A 13,754-nucleotide genomic window follows, 5' to 3' on the forward strand; every position below is an offset into this window, starting at 1 on the left:
GATCCCTTCCAGGATTTGACCTCAAGCCAGAATGGTAAAGATGGCTTCAATCCGGGATTTCTTCAAAATTCTAACAGATGTGAGATTGCTGTGCTAGCCCCCCCTTTAATATAAATATAGTGTTGTATAGTCCTGATAAAAATGTGTACTGTAAAAAAATACAGTAAAATATCCATAAAAAATGTTTGCATTTCATTTGCTTCTTGGTCCTGACCTGTTCTTGTTTCTTATACACCTCTTGTTTTGTTTCTCTTGATCACAGGGACCTTCAGGAGCTTGATGACAGCACCCAACTACCTTTACTCTGTCATTTCTCAGAAACAGCTGAAGGCCTCACCACCATCAGAGCATTTAGGTTTGTAAACATGTGTTTACTCTTCAGCGCCTAATCCTTCAGAGCAGTGCACAAGTCTTGCAAATAAATCAAGATGTTTGGTTTTTAAATGAACAGCCCATCTTGGTTTATTTGGCATCTTATAAAACCACCAGGCCTACACAAACCCAAATACCCTTGCCCCACCCCCTTTCCCAAGGCCCCGCCCCTGCCAGCCCCTTCTCCGAGGCCCTGCCCCACTCACTCCATACCCCCTCCCTCTGTAGCTCACTCTCCCTCACCCTCACTCACTTTCACTGGGGTGGGGCAAGGGGTTGGGGTGCGGGAGGGGGTGCAGGCTCTGGGCTAGGGCCGAGGGTTCAGAGTGTGGGAGGGGGCTCCGGGCTGAGCTTGGAGCAGGAGGTTGGGGTGCAGGAAGGGGTGAGGGGTGTGTGTTCCGGCTGGGTGGCGCTTACCTCGGGCAGCTCCCAGTCACCAGTGCAACGGGGCTAAGACAGGCTTCCTACCTGCCCTGGCCCCATGCCGGTCCCGTCTGGCACATCCCTGCGGCCCCTTTGGGTGACAGGGGGCTCCATGTGCTGCCCCTGACTGCAGGCACCGCCCCTGCAGCTCCCACTGTCCACAGTTCCCAGCCCCCAGGGGCCGCAGGGATGTGCCGTCTGCTTCTGGGAGCAGCGCGGAGCCAGGGCAGAAAGGGAGCCTGCCTTAGCCCTGTTGTGCCGCCGGACTTTTAGCGCCTAAAATCTCCTGCTTTGGCGTCAGTAGCCTCTGAGAGATAGAGCCCGATTCCAGGAGACTCCCAGTGAAACCAGGAGGGTTGGCAACCCCACAGGCCTAACATGATAAGTGAGGTCACTGAGGAGCAAGCTGAACTCTACTGTTAATTCAGTGTTGATCTTGGGCAAGTCATTTGTCTTTGCTGTGCCATAATTAAATCATCTTGCAAAAGGAGGACTCAGCATTTGTATTATTTTATTTGTTTGTTTTGATTCACACAACTAATGAAATGGCACCTATCCATGGCTCTGGGTGCCCTGGACAGATTTTTAAAAACACCATCTAATTTGCAGTATCAATCCTTGTGGGACTTCTGTGGAATTAGGGATGACAGCTTTTTTCAGTGTGTGGCACTTAAACTTTTCAGAGGTTTTGTTTAAACAGAAAATCATGTCTAGCCAAGATTTCTTTGTTTTCTGTGGAATGCTCACCATTTGGGGCCTGATCCTGCATTATATGTACACCCAGAACTCCCATTGCAGGATCATGCCCTTTAGTATCTATCCAATTAGATACTTACAGGCTTCTTTACACAGGGACACTCAGGAAAATTAATCTGAATTAACAAAAGATGTGAATTTAAAGAGGATTAGTTAAACTTAATTAAAAGCTTGTGTGGACACTCTTACTCAGAATTAAAGTGGCCTTAATTCAATTTAGCTTAATTCACTTTGAAATTGAATTAAACTAAAAATGTTGAAAATTAATTTTCCTGAGGGTCCCTGTGTAGACAAGCCCTTAGGTATTTATGTGATTCCCATTATCTGAGCACCTCACGCTCTTTAATGTATTAAACACCCCTGCAAGGTAGGGAAGCATTATTATACCCATTTTACAGATGGGGAATGGAGACAGAGAGAAACAAGTTGTCTTGTAAGGAAGTATGTAGTACTGCAGGGGACTGAAGCCAGGTCTTCTAAGTCCCAGACTAGTGCCCTATCCACTGGACCATCACTCCTCTCTGATAATTTTATGGGTTTGTAGACCTTCTTGGCAGGAAGTCTTACATTTATGATAGCTATGTCTTCGCACACTGTCTCTGCAATTGGATTTACTTCAAAAGTGCTCCAGAAATGAGTCATATCATAAGAGAACAAACAGCAGATGTTAAATCATAAAAGAAAAGATGGGTCACTAGGGGATCAAGAATGTGCGTGAAAGCAGAAAAGGTCACTGCTGGACTGGATAATGAAACGATTATTAAATTACTATATGAGATTAAACCACAGAATCATAAAAGATACAGTCACTTTGAGGAGGTGAATGATGTTAGCAGTCATTCCCATGCACAAGACATGGACAGAAACTGCCACTGGTCTTATCAATGGAAAATAGAAAAATGTCATCATTTTGTTTGAAACGTGACCTCTTTTCTTTTTAAGGTAGATAAATGTAATATATTCACAAGAGGCACAGAAAACGAGTGACTATGTAACCTCATTCCAAGAGGACTCTTCAGACTTTCCAAGGCATATATATGTTTTCCAATTTCCATTAAACATGGTTGGCTAAAGTCTACTCTCAAATGCCCTAGTGTAAATCCAGAGTGACCCCATCAAAATCTCAACTTGATTACCACCGAATACCAAAATTAGTGTAAGTTGTACTCATTTTGCACAGCCATGGAATTCCAAATCAGTGCCAATTGCACTATGTTGCTACTTAAACATGCTTTTTGACCAAATCAGACCCAATATGGAACCTAGACAAGTGGTTCTCAACAAGGGGTTCACATACCCCTGGCAGTATGCAGAGTCTTTCAGGGGGTACATCAACTTATCTAGATATTTGCCTAGTTTACAACAGGCTACATAAAAAGCAGCAGTGAAGTTAGTACAAACTAAAATTTCATATAGATAATGACTTGTTTATACTGCTTTAAATACTATACACTGAAATGTAAGTACAATATTTATATTCCAATTGATTTATTTTATAATTATATGGTAAAGAGAGAAAGTCAGCATTGTTCAGTAATAGTGTGCTGTGACACTTTTTTGTATTTTTAAGTCCGATTTTGTAAACAAGTAATTTAAGTGTGGTGAAACTTGGGGGTACGCCAGACAGATCAGACTCCTGAAAGGGGTACAGCAGTCTGCAAAGGTTGAGAGCCACTGACCTAGACCACCTTTTCCATCACTGCTGAATTTGGCCCAGATACTTTCATTGTAGTTGAGATTCTTTAGGCAGAATTTGGCCCGGTATATCTGTTTCCACCAGGTAAGGTGATAAGCTAAGGAGAGCTCCATCCAAAATGCTGTCTTGGATAGGTGGGATTCAGAATATCATGATCTCCAACCTATGTGAACATAAGAACGGCCATACTAGATCAGACCTATGGTCCATCTAGCCCAGTATCCTGTCTTCTGACAATAATTGGTGCCAGATGTTTCAGAGGGAGTGAACAGAACAGGGCAATTTATTGAGTGGTCCACCCTTTGTCATCCGGTTGTAACTTCCAGCAGTCAGAGATGTAGGGATACACAGAACATGGGATTGTGTCCCTGGCCATCTTGGCTAAGGCTATGTCTACGCTGCACTTTCATTGGTAAAACTTTTGTCGCTTGGGGTATGAAAAAACACACCCTGGACCGACAAAAGTTTTACCAATGACAAACGATGGTGTGGACAAGCAACAATGTGGACTGCGCTCTCCCGCTGACAAAGCGACTGCCCCTTGTTGGGGGTGGTTTTGTTTTTGTCGGCAGGAGATTGTCGGCAAGGGATGACGGACCTATCCTCTTTTTTTAACCCAGTTATACTTCACAACATCCCCGGGCAATGAGTTCCACTGGTTGACTATACATTGTGTAAAGAAGTACTTCTTTATGTTTGTTTTACAACTGCTGTCTATTAATTCCATTGGGTGACCCCCGGTTTGTGTGTTATGTTAAGGGGTAAATAACACTTCCTTATTCACTTTCTCCACATCTTTTATCGACCTCTATCATGTCTCTCCTTTCCAAGCTGAACAGCCCCAATCTTTGTAATAATATCTCCTCATATGGAAGCTGTTCCATACCCCTAATCATTTTTTGCCCCTTTCTGTACTTTTTTCCAATTCTAATATATCTTTTTTTGAGATGGGACGACCAGAACTGCACTCAGTATTCAAGGTGTGGGCGTACCATGGATTTATATAGTGGCATTATATTTTCTGTCTTATTATCTATCCCTTTCCTAATGGTTCCTGACATTCTGTTAGCTTTTTTGACTGCCACTCTACATTGAGCAGATACATTTCCCTTGAGTTAAGCCTACCCCATCATCAATAGAGCTTAAAGGGATTAGAGATCAAAGGATGGCAGGCCAGAGCCTCCTTAGAAAGCACTCAGCCTTGCCTAGCAGGCTGCTAGGCTTACATAGCCCCCAAACAGACCACACTATAAACTTCAAGTGAGCAGGCACTCAGCAAGCAAGCAAGCAAGCAAGCACACAGCCAGTGAGAGAGTGATTCGCTAACCACCGCAGTAAATGGGGGGTATTTCCTGGCTCTATTCCATCACTCAGTGAAGGTTCTTGCTCCCATGGCAGTGGATTGGGAGAAAAATGGGGAGGGATGCTGCAGGACTGGCAAAAGTCCTGTTGCTTTGGCAGCAGAAAGGATGTTAGGTAGTGCGACCAAAGCCCTAAATTAAAAATGAAGTACTACGTTTTGTCCATCCGCATGACCTGCTAACACAGTAGATCAAAATTTGGACCTAGTGTTGCAATGTGCTGAGTGCCTTCTGAGCACTTCTGAGTACCCTCACCTCACATTATCTTCCATGGAAGGTAAGTGCGCTGAGTGTCTTTCAAGAGCAGTTCAGCACCTCGCAGGATCAGTCCTTTTATTTTAGAAAACCAAAGTGGCTGGGGATGGCAGGGGGCAAGGGGCAGCCCTTGAGAAGCTGGAAGCATCCGGTTGGAAGGATCACATCTGTTCACTTGAATTTTCCACAGCCCCTGATGAGAATCAAAGCCATTCCATTTCATTCATCTGTTTCTCCCCGTCAAGCCAGCCTTCCATCTCCAGAGTCTCGGGGCTTTCCCAGCAAGCTAATGTTTACTTATTATCCTGTTAGTCACCCCCTACCTTTTAAGTTCATTATGTACCGGGATGAAATAATGAACTCCTTCAAGTAATTTACCACAAAGCACCACAGTTAAATTAGTTTGAGATTTCAGTGACCTTTCCTGTTTGTCGTCTGACAGGATAAAAGTCTAGGAATTTTCAGAAGATGAGTTGGATTTGGATGAAAATACGCAGATTGAGTGTGTCAGAGTTTCCATTAGGAAAGCGGGGGTTGCTGCCAAATAGACAGACACTAGCAGAATATTCACTGTATTTTCACCCCTCCCACTCACTGCTATGACAGAAAGTTCTTTGCGTACCACAGTTACAAAACGTGTGAAATATAACCAAGAAAAAAACTGGGAAACAGCAAAGATGGCCTTCAGCCATCAGTGTTATGATCTTCTCACCGCAAGGTCCTGAACTTTTAAATACCAATTACTTTGAAATTGGAGGGATTGCAGTGGTAAAACAGTTTATGAGCTGTTGAGTGAAATTTGGCTATTTCTTTAAGTGGTAAAGCTTAGGACTTGAATAAGTAGTATGTGAAGCAAGAAATGACTGCCAGGTTGGGCAAGCACCAAAGGCCAGATGAGCTGTGGTAAATCACGATAAATCCCTTGAATTCAATGGAAGTAGACCAATTTACACCAAGTGGGGACATGCCCCCAAAGAGTAATTATGAGGCTTACATAATCTACCAGCCTTTTATTGAGTATTTTACTGGTTTCTAAACACCATTGCTATTACAGAGGAGGGAAAACCAATTGGAAGCTGAAACAACCCATTCGCTTTTGTAATTTAGAAATGATTTATTATTCAGTTTTTCGGACGTTTTGTGGCTGTCTGAGGAAATGGCTGAGGTAAAGGGTTGAATGGTGGTGGTGTGTCAATCGGCCTAATGCATGAAAGGCACTAGTTGTGTTGAAGGACTCATGCAGTTGGCTTCTCAATCAGATTTTGGCTGAAATGTGAAATCTCTGCTCCACCCTTGCTCCAGGGTGTAGTAATTCGCTGCTGGGTTATCTCAGTTGATTAGCATTTTGGGAGGAAGAGGGGAGCCAAGGCTCTGCCTATTCCCTTCCCCATCCACCTGATTTGTGGGTAGTTGTGGGTAAATAATGCTTGCTTACTGCTGCACATCCGGTCTGGTTAACCAGTGCAGGGATGTAAAAGGGGTTCTTACTATCCTTTATGGACATGCACTCTGACCCACAACCCAACCCAGTGCTACCATTTGAAGAACAAGGTACTGCCTAGTGTGAGTAAGGTGTGCTTCTGAGGGGAGAATTTTGTCCTAAGTTTGGTAAAAGACACAACAAGTTCAGCAAGCTGTAGGGGTTTTTTAGAACAATTGAACGTTTTGTGCATGTGTGTTATAATGTAACCACTTTGCTGTTTGCAGGCATGAAGCCAGGTTTAAACAACATATGCTGGAACTGACGGACACGAACAACATTGCCTACTTGTTTCTGTCGGCTGCCAACAGATGGCTGGAGGTCAGGACGGTACGTACAGTGTAGTCCCCGCTATGGTTTTGAAACTTTGGAAGCAAACAGAGACTTTGCCTGATGCACAAGGCGAGATAATAGTTGAAATTAATCTCACAATGAGATATAACAGTTTTGTGTACAGTGATCCTTAAAATAGCTCAGGGTTGTTTATATTATAGCAGCAAGGGTGGTTTTTTTTTTTTTTTTTTTTTTTTTTGGCTTTCTTAGCTTGGGGTAAGAAAATACAAGGCTCCTTCATACTTCAGTGTTGGGATGTTGATTGTTCTGAAAAGAGTGCAACAGAAAATATCTACATAACTTTGAAATAAGACTCTCTGTTCACAGAAATAAATTCTTCTACTACAGTGCAACATCTGAGGCACTGCCCAAGTGGAAACTAATTTCAAAGGGGCTTCGGTAGTTTTGCCAGTTTTGCAATAATTCTGTTTTTGGTTTTTATGCCACCTTTTATCTCTCAGGACCCCAACGCATTTCCCAAATGATGGGCCCAGGCCTGAGGGCCTCACTCATAGCCTGGTTCTGCCAGGATACCCTTCAAAGTCCATAGGGCCATTTGTGGAGTAAAATACTGCTTCACTTGAGTAAAGATGGCAGAACTGGGCCCTGAGTAAGGGCCCAGTTCTGGGGCTCAGTAAGAGCTGGGCATTTGGCAGCAATAAACCCCCAAACAGAGGGTCAGATGCTTGGCCCTGATATAAGTTCTCAGTGGCTGGGACATAAGGAGCCTCCCTCCATGTTCATGGTCTCCATAAGGGTCAGACAGAATTATTGCTCCCTCCCTACTCACCTAGCATTCCAAAGAAGGGCCAAGGAGTAGGCAGGCCCATGTCCTTCCCCTCTGTGCCAGAGACAGAGAGACTGGGACCTAAGCTTCACCCTTGGAATGGTTTAGTGTCAGGTACACTTCACCTGCATATTGAGATCTCCATGTGGCATTCTGCCTCCTTGGACTCCCTTGGGGCAGCACAGTTCTGCTCCATTTCTCACTCTGGACAGGATCTGGCTCTGAGTAAGATCTCAGGGTTCAGCCCTGTACAGTATCCATGAACTGTAGTGATGCTCCATTTGTACCCAGTAAAAGAAAGATGAAGTTAAAGGGCAAAATCCAGCCCTGGTATAAGCTATTGTAATTTCCATTAAAATCTCTTGATGGTGGACTTGCTGAGTATCAATGTTCTCCAAAAATACATATCTCTTCTATCAGCTCTTTGGGGTTTTTAAAAATACTATGTGGAGGAATGCAGTGTTGCCAAGAAATAGCTAATTTGGCTATGTGCAATGGTATTGTTATCACACAGAGCCATATGGGTTTCAGAATGACTGCACAGCTCCTATTCCAATAGCTGATGGAGACCCAAGTGTACTGTACATCTAACGCACTTTCTTGCTACAGAGATTGGGTTAGAGGCTACTATCATCTTCACTTTAGCATTCCTACAAGCAGATTAATTGAGCAGTATTCATTGCAAATCGTAGAGGGAAAGATTCTTGGATGGAAAGAGGAGAAAAATCAAAAGAAAAAATGCTGACTCTGAAATAGCATGGGAGAATTGCAGTAGCAGATGACAGAATTTAGGTATCAATGACCCGACTGTGTCCACAAATCCCATCAGGTACCTAGAAATCTACCGTTGATCATTTTTATCTGACATTAGCTGCAAAATTTGGATAATAAATGTAGAGGGTGGATTGAGGCTTCTTTAAAAATGTGAGGAATCAGGTTTTTATCCATCTTTAAATATCTAGAGTTCTACAAAACAGAAAGCAGACTGCACCTTTAGGGTGAAGCATTCTCACTCCAAATGGGAAAAGTAAAAATTTCAGCTAAAATGATGAATATAAAATACCTCCTTTATTTCATCATCCATCCATCCATCTATGAGTTTTATACTGGTCCCCATCACTCTAGTAATTGAGGAACTTCCACATACAATAAATAGCAATAGCGAAGTCCCTAGTCGACTTCATGGAGTCTCTGGCACTTCTTCCTGTTTGGGATCAAAAGTCTGCTCGGGGGTTGGGAAAAAGGGGGTGTCAGTGTTGGGGGTGTCATTTTTATGATGGAAAGGATTTTTCAAAGAAGAAGGTTGTTTTAGTGACTAGTCATTTTGGATGCCTGCTTTTTGGTGCCTTATTTGAGGCACTTAAATGGGTCTGATTTCCAGAAAGCGCTTGTTCTCTGAATATCAGGCTCCTTCAAAGGGTCTCATGTTGGGCACTAAAAATGACTGGTCCCTTCTGAAAACTTAAATGTCTGACCTGAGGGCAAGGGAAGTATAGAAGAAGATGCTTTCTGATATTATAAGGCTTTATTTTGTCACTGGATTTTTCATTCAACTTGTATTATAAGATCTATCTTTTTCCCCCCCTTCCTTCCTTTTTAGGACTATCTGGGTGCTTGCATAGTTCTCACTGCAGCTGTTACGTCCATCACCTACAGGCCCGATTCTGGTTTTCTGGGCCTGGGTCTCCTGTACGCACTGACGGTACGTACCAAAACAAACATCAAGAAACTTGAGACCAATCTACTAGATTTAAGGTGGTTTTTAAAATATAGATACATGGTTATCTTCCAACTTTCTTAATCTCGAAAGAAACAATCTTGCAAATAATGGATTCAGGCCAAAGCCGAGTGAGTTCAGGACAACTTGGACTTGCTTCAGGTTTTGTGAGCCAATTTAAAAACCAAAAAGATTCCCAGGCCCCATGTGTTCCCAAGGATAGAAAGAAAATTAGAAGTGCATACTAGGCCCTTGTGTGCACTTTGTTTTGCACTGTACAATGTTGTTAAGGCTGCGTAACGTGAAACCTGTTGTAAATGACGATCCAACAGATCTTGCAAAATCAGTGGTGATGTCTCCACATTTTTGGGATCAACCAGATGCTGAGCACTGTTATCTATCCAATTCTGAATATGAGTCCTGACACCGAGAGACAGGATTGGGGTTGGAGTCTCGAGGGTTGGGAATGGAGTGATTAGATGTGAAATGTACTGGTGAAGGAGATTAAGGCTGCGGGTTTGTGCAGATTGCTGAGCAGGATAGCAAGCGGGCCCTGGACCTTTGAAACTCACTCCTTTCCCAGGTCCATAGACACCAAAGTTTGTTAGCCTTCAATACACACTACAAGGTCCATCTTTTATTCCTTGCTTGGTAAGAGATGGCTGGAAATGGGTAAGAATGGGGTGGGATTTTGATGGGGCGTGTAGGCGGGAGGTTGGTTAATTTTTGTCTTAGCGATGTTGGTGTTGGTTATTTAATTCGATCTGGGTGACAGATGGTTCTGTTGATAGGTGTATTTTTAAAAGATTGTCAAAGATGCCCAAGGTATGTCAAGAGCTTAGGATGGGTGCTCTTATGTTGTTGAGAGAAAAATAATTGAATAAATTAATGGAGGTGATAGGAAATAAGCCACAGGAGGAGGAGGAAGAGTCTCATGGATGGGGTGGTAGAAAGCAGGCTGCAGTGTGCCACTTATGTAGCTCTAGTGCTAGGGAGGGTGGCTGGGAGCCAACTAAAGTGGGAGGAATTGGGTATAGGTCTAGCACCAAGATTGGGCTTGGTGGTTGGAGGTAGGCTACCTGAAGCATCAGCAAGGGAATTCTCAGTGGCTGCCTTAAAGGTGGCTTTAAATCCCTTTTTAATGCTGTATCAGCACAAAGATGGCTTATCAGTGGCCCAGGATCTGCTCCAATATCTTATGTTAACAGCACATTCAGAAGATTTCTTCTAATGCTGTTTAGTTAGCAAAGATATTTGGAAACTCTGAGATGTTCGTTCAAGGTTTGTAGCTACTTTGTATTTGCACTATGCATGCAAACAGACGAGAAAGAGTCAGCCGTTAACTAAAGTTTGAGACAACATTTTTTAAAAACTCTTAAATAATCTCTACATTGTTTCCTCCCTCTTTATGCCCCAGCACATCACTTGCAAAACTTTGGATGTGGTTCAATCATTGGCTACCCCACTTGACAGGTTTTCAATTGTTTCTCTTTGGGAGCCCAAAAGTGACAATGTTTGGAACTGGATGAGAGCAAAGCGCTCATACTGCTGCTCCCTTCGTAGCTCATAATCATAGACCCAGTCCCTCCCCAATGCATAAAAGCATCCAAGTTTCTGGCAGTTACACAACCCTGATGCAGATTTAAATGAAATGCCAAGCTCTCTGAATGCCAGGCTTTTATATCAAATCTGTATTTGTAATTCCCCAAGCAGCAGTTTTTTCCATAAACACAGTAACCTCCAGCCTAGAAAGCTGAACATGGAGTTAGGTGTCTAAATGGCAAGAGAATTCCTTCATGCTATTCCTAGGAATTACTCTGTCATTCTTGCATACCGCTGCAGACTCTTGATTGACACTAAAACTTATTTCAGTGCAAACTATTTACTATAAAACTCCATCTATTGATTATTTGTAGCAGTGCTTGTTCAGTGGAAAATGAGTGGAATTGGGAATTTTGTTATTCATAACAAACTTTTTATTTAGCAGATTTATCCCTCTTTCATTTTTGCAAACAAACTGCAAAGTATTTCCCCACTTTTCTGGGTTCATAGGATCATTTCACAGCCTATGGATTGTCTGTGAATTTAGCACTATAGAAATGAACACCTGAAGTTCAGTTCCTAAAACTGTATTGAGCCCTCTCACTAAGTGGCCTAATTTTCAAACATACTTAGCACCCAGCAGCTCCCACTGAGGTCAAGCTACTTATTTAAGCACCTCAATGTGGATTCAGCCCCCTAACCTTACACAGCCATTTTATAAACCTCAGCCTGTGATTTATTCATTCTTGGTTAAGAATAAATTCACCTAAATTATATGGTATTGTTTTCTCACTCTTGGCTGGATGACTGACATTTTGTAAATGTGGGAATAAAAAAAAATTTAGCTTGCAAATAACTTTGCGGCATGGCTCCCTTGCTCCTGCCTCTGTTAAAGCCCACATACGGCTCAGAGACCTTTTGCTGGTAAAACACCTCCTGCAATTTATTTGCAATATTTGTTTCAACCACCCTTACACACTGTACAGCCTTACACCTACAGTCACCTCAGCTTCTGAGAGAGAGCACATATGCATACATGCATGGGTGCATACACACTCACTCTTTCTGCTTCCCCCTCTCACTTCCTTCCTGTGCCTTTTGTATCATCTGCCAAATGGGCTAATTAGCCTCTTAGTTCTCCTCAGCCCATCAGTTAGGCACAGCTCTTCTTAATGAGGTCTACTCTAGTGTAGTGAGAGTTGCAGTGACCAGAGCGCTGGCTCAGCTGCTGTTGCCCAGCATCCTCTTCATAAACATCTAGCCAACAATGAAGCTCTTTGCTCATGCATGAATGCAGGCATTCAGACAAATAATAGCACCTCCATAAACAGAAACTGGTTGTCTAAATATTGATGGAAAAACAAACAAAAAGGGCTTGAATATGGCCAATCTGAATTGCAAGTTGGATTTTTGGAAACATATCTATGAACAATACATCTCCTCCTTATTTGAGTAGCTCTAAAAACTAGTTTAACCCCCTCCCCCAAAAACCAGATGATCTTGGAGGGATTTGGTATTTTTATTTTATTTTTCAAAGCTGTGTTGTTAAAACTTTGTATTCAATATTATGCTTTATTCCCCTTTTATAACTATAATTTCTGTTGCTGGTTTTTATTTTTTGCATTAGCAAACTTACCTGAACATAATGTATCACAGAACAATATTGGTATGCTACTGGCATTCTTTGCAGAAAATAAGACTATATGTAGTATTGTAGCTATACAAAACTATATGTAGTGTTGTTAAAAAAGCCCTATACACAGGTATATTATAGGAAGTGGTGCAACTCCAACAATCTGTTCTTATGGCAGGCGATTGGCAGACACCACAGATTTGATTGATTAAATGTATTCTCTCTACACACACGCAGATCATACATCATTTGAAACCTTATTATGTCTTCTCTAAGATGAGTATGACGTAGAGCTGTCAAATGGTGCTGTTACCATAGAAACAAGAAAAAGCAATGACACCATCAACATGTTAAAATGACCACTTTGAAATATTTATATTTCTCTGTTAGTTTAATATATCTATGTATTATCTCAAGGGATAAAATTAGATTTCTTTGTGACCTCAAACAAAGCATAACAACAATCTACAGGGTAAAACAAAATCTAATAATAAATAGGTACAGGTCTCATTGAAATGTAATAGCACTGGTGACATTTCTAGTTAACATCATTATCATTATCTTGTTCATCATATGATCTCTGCTGAGAGTGCATGAGTTACCACAGTCTTCATTGCCTTGGTATAGACACAGTTCTATGCAGACAACAGACACAGTTAATTGTGCAGCAACCTCTCCTGGTACAGGCACAGCTAAGGAGTTGTAGAAGCTCAGATGCCCTTGAAAACTATAGGAAGTAGTTCATCCACATTGGTCCATCCATGTTGCAATGGTAAACCAATATGTGGTTTACCTATGTGCAAAGACATCCAAATATTTGTTTGCCACAATGCTCTTTTGACATGGTCTTCAAAACCTGACCTCACATGGTGGGAGTTTGACCAGTGACTTGTACTTTTTGATGGCTAGACTGAGGCACAAGCAATTCAGGTCTCTGTGGGTCTCCTTTCTTTCTCACTGTGGTCATACAGCATTGCTACCAACTTCCTTGCTGCAGAAATTGTGGCTTGTCTATCACTCTCTCCCAGTGTGGCAAGATCTCATAAGCAGTAAGCTCCCTTTGTTTTGACACAGAATTTTTTTCCCCAATACCAAATAAGGATGACACATCGTCACATCCTCTTATTGCACGTACAGCAGGAAGTACATTGCAAAAGTCTAGAGTGAGTGTGTCACAAATTGCATGCACAGGTATGAAGCGATGCTTGTCAGTTGGGCTGCTCATGGTGCCTGTTTCAATCCACATGTTATCCGTATGTTACACTTTTGGAAAGTAGTGAACAGCAAGGACCAAAACATCTGTATCAGGTGACCTAATTACTAGAGCTCCTTTAATACCAAGGGACCCAAAAGCCATATTGGCACATACAGCATGCAGAAGCATACTTGTGTCTGCTTC

At 42.2% G+C, this 13,754-nt stretch overlaps 1 protein-coding gene across 2 annotated transcripts in view; it reads left to right on the forward strand.

Annotated features, from left to right (window-relative positions):
* ABCC9 (ATP binding cassette subfamily C member 9) overlaps window positions 1-13,754 on the forward strand; it is a 111,108-nt gene that overhangs the window by 79,665 nt on the left and 17,689 nt on the right. For both annotated transcript variants that reach the window (XM_065399835.1, XM_065399843.1), the window contains exons 28-30: window positions 263-355; window positions 6,571-6,673; window positions 9,064-9,165. In XM_065399835.1, coding sequence (XP_065255907.1) covers window positions 263-355; window positions 6,571-6,673; window positions 9,064-9,165 — 298 coding nt within the window. The remainder of the gene's footprint in view (window positions 1-262; window positions 356-6,570; window positions 6,674-9,063; window positions 9,166-13,754) is intronic.

The sequence above is a fragment of the Emys orbicularis genome, chromosome 1 (assembly GCF_028017835.1).
Source record: "Emys orbicularis isolate rEmyOrb1 chromosome 1, rEmyOrb1.hap1, whole genome shotgun sequence".
Lineage (NCBI taxonomy): Eukaryota > Metazoa > Chordata > Testudines > Emydidae > Emys > Emys orbicularis.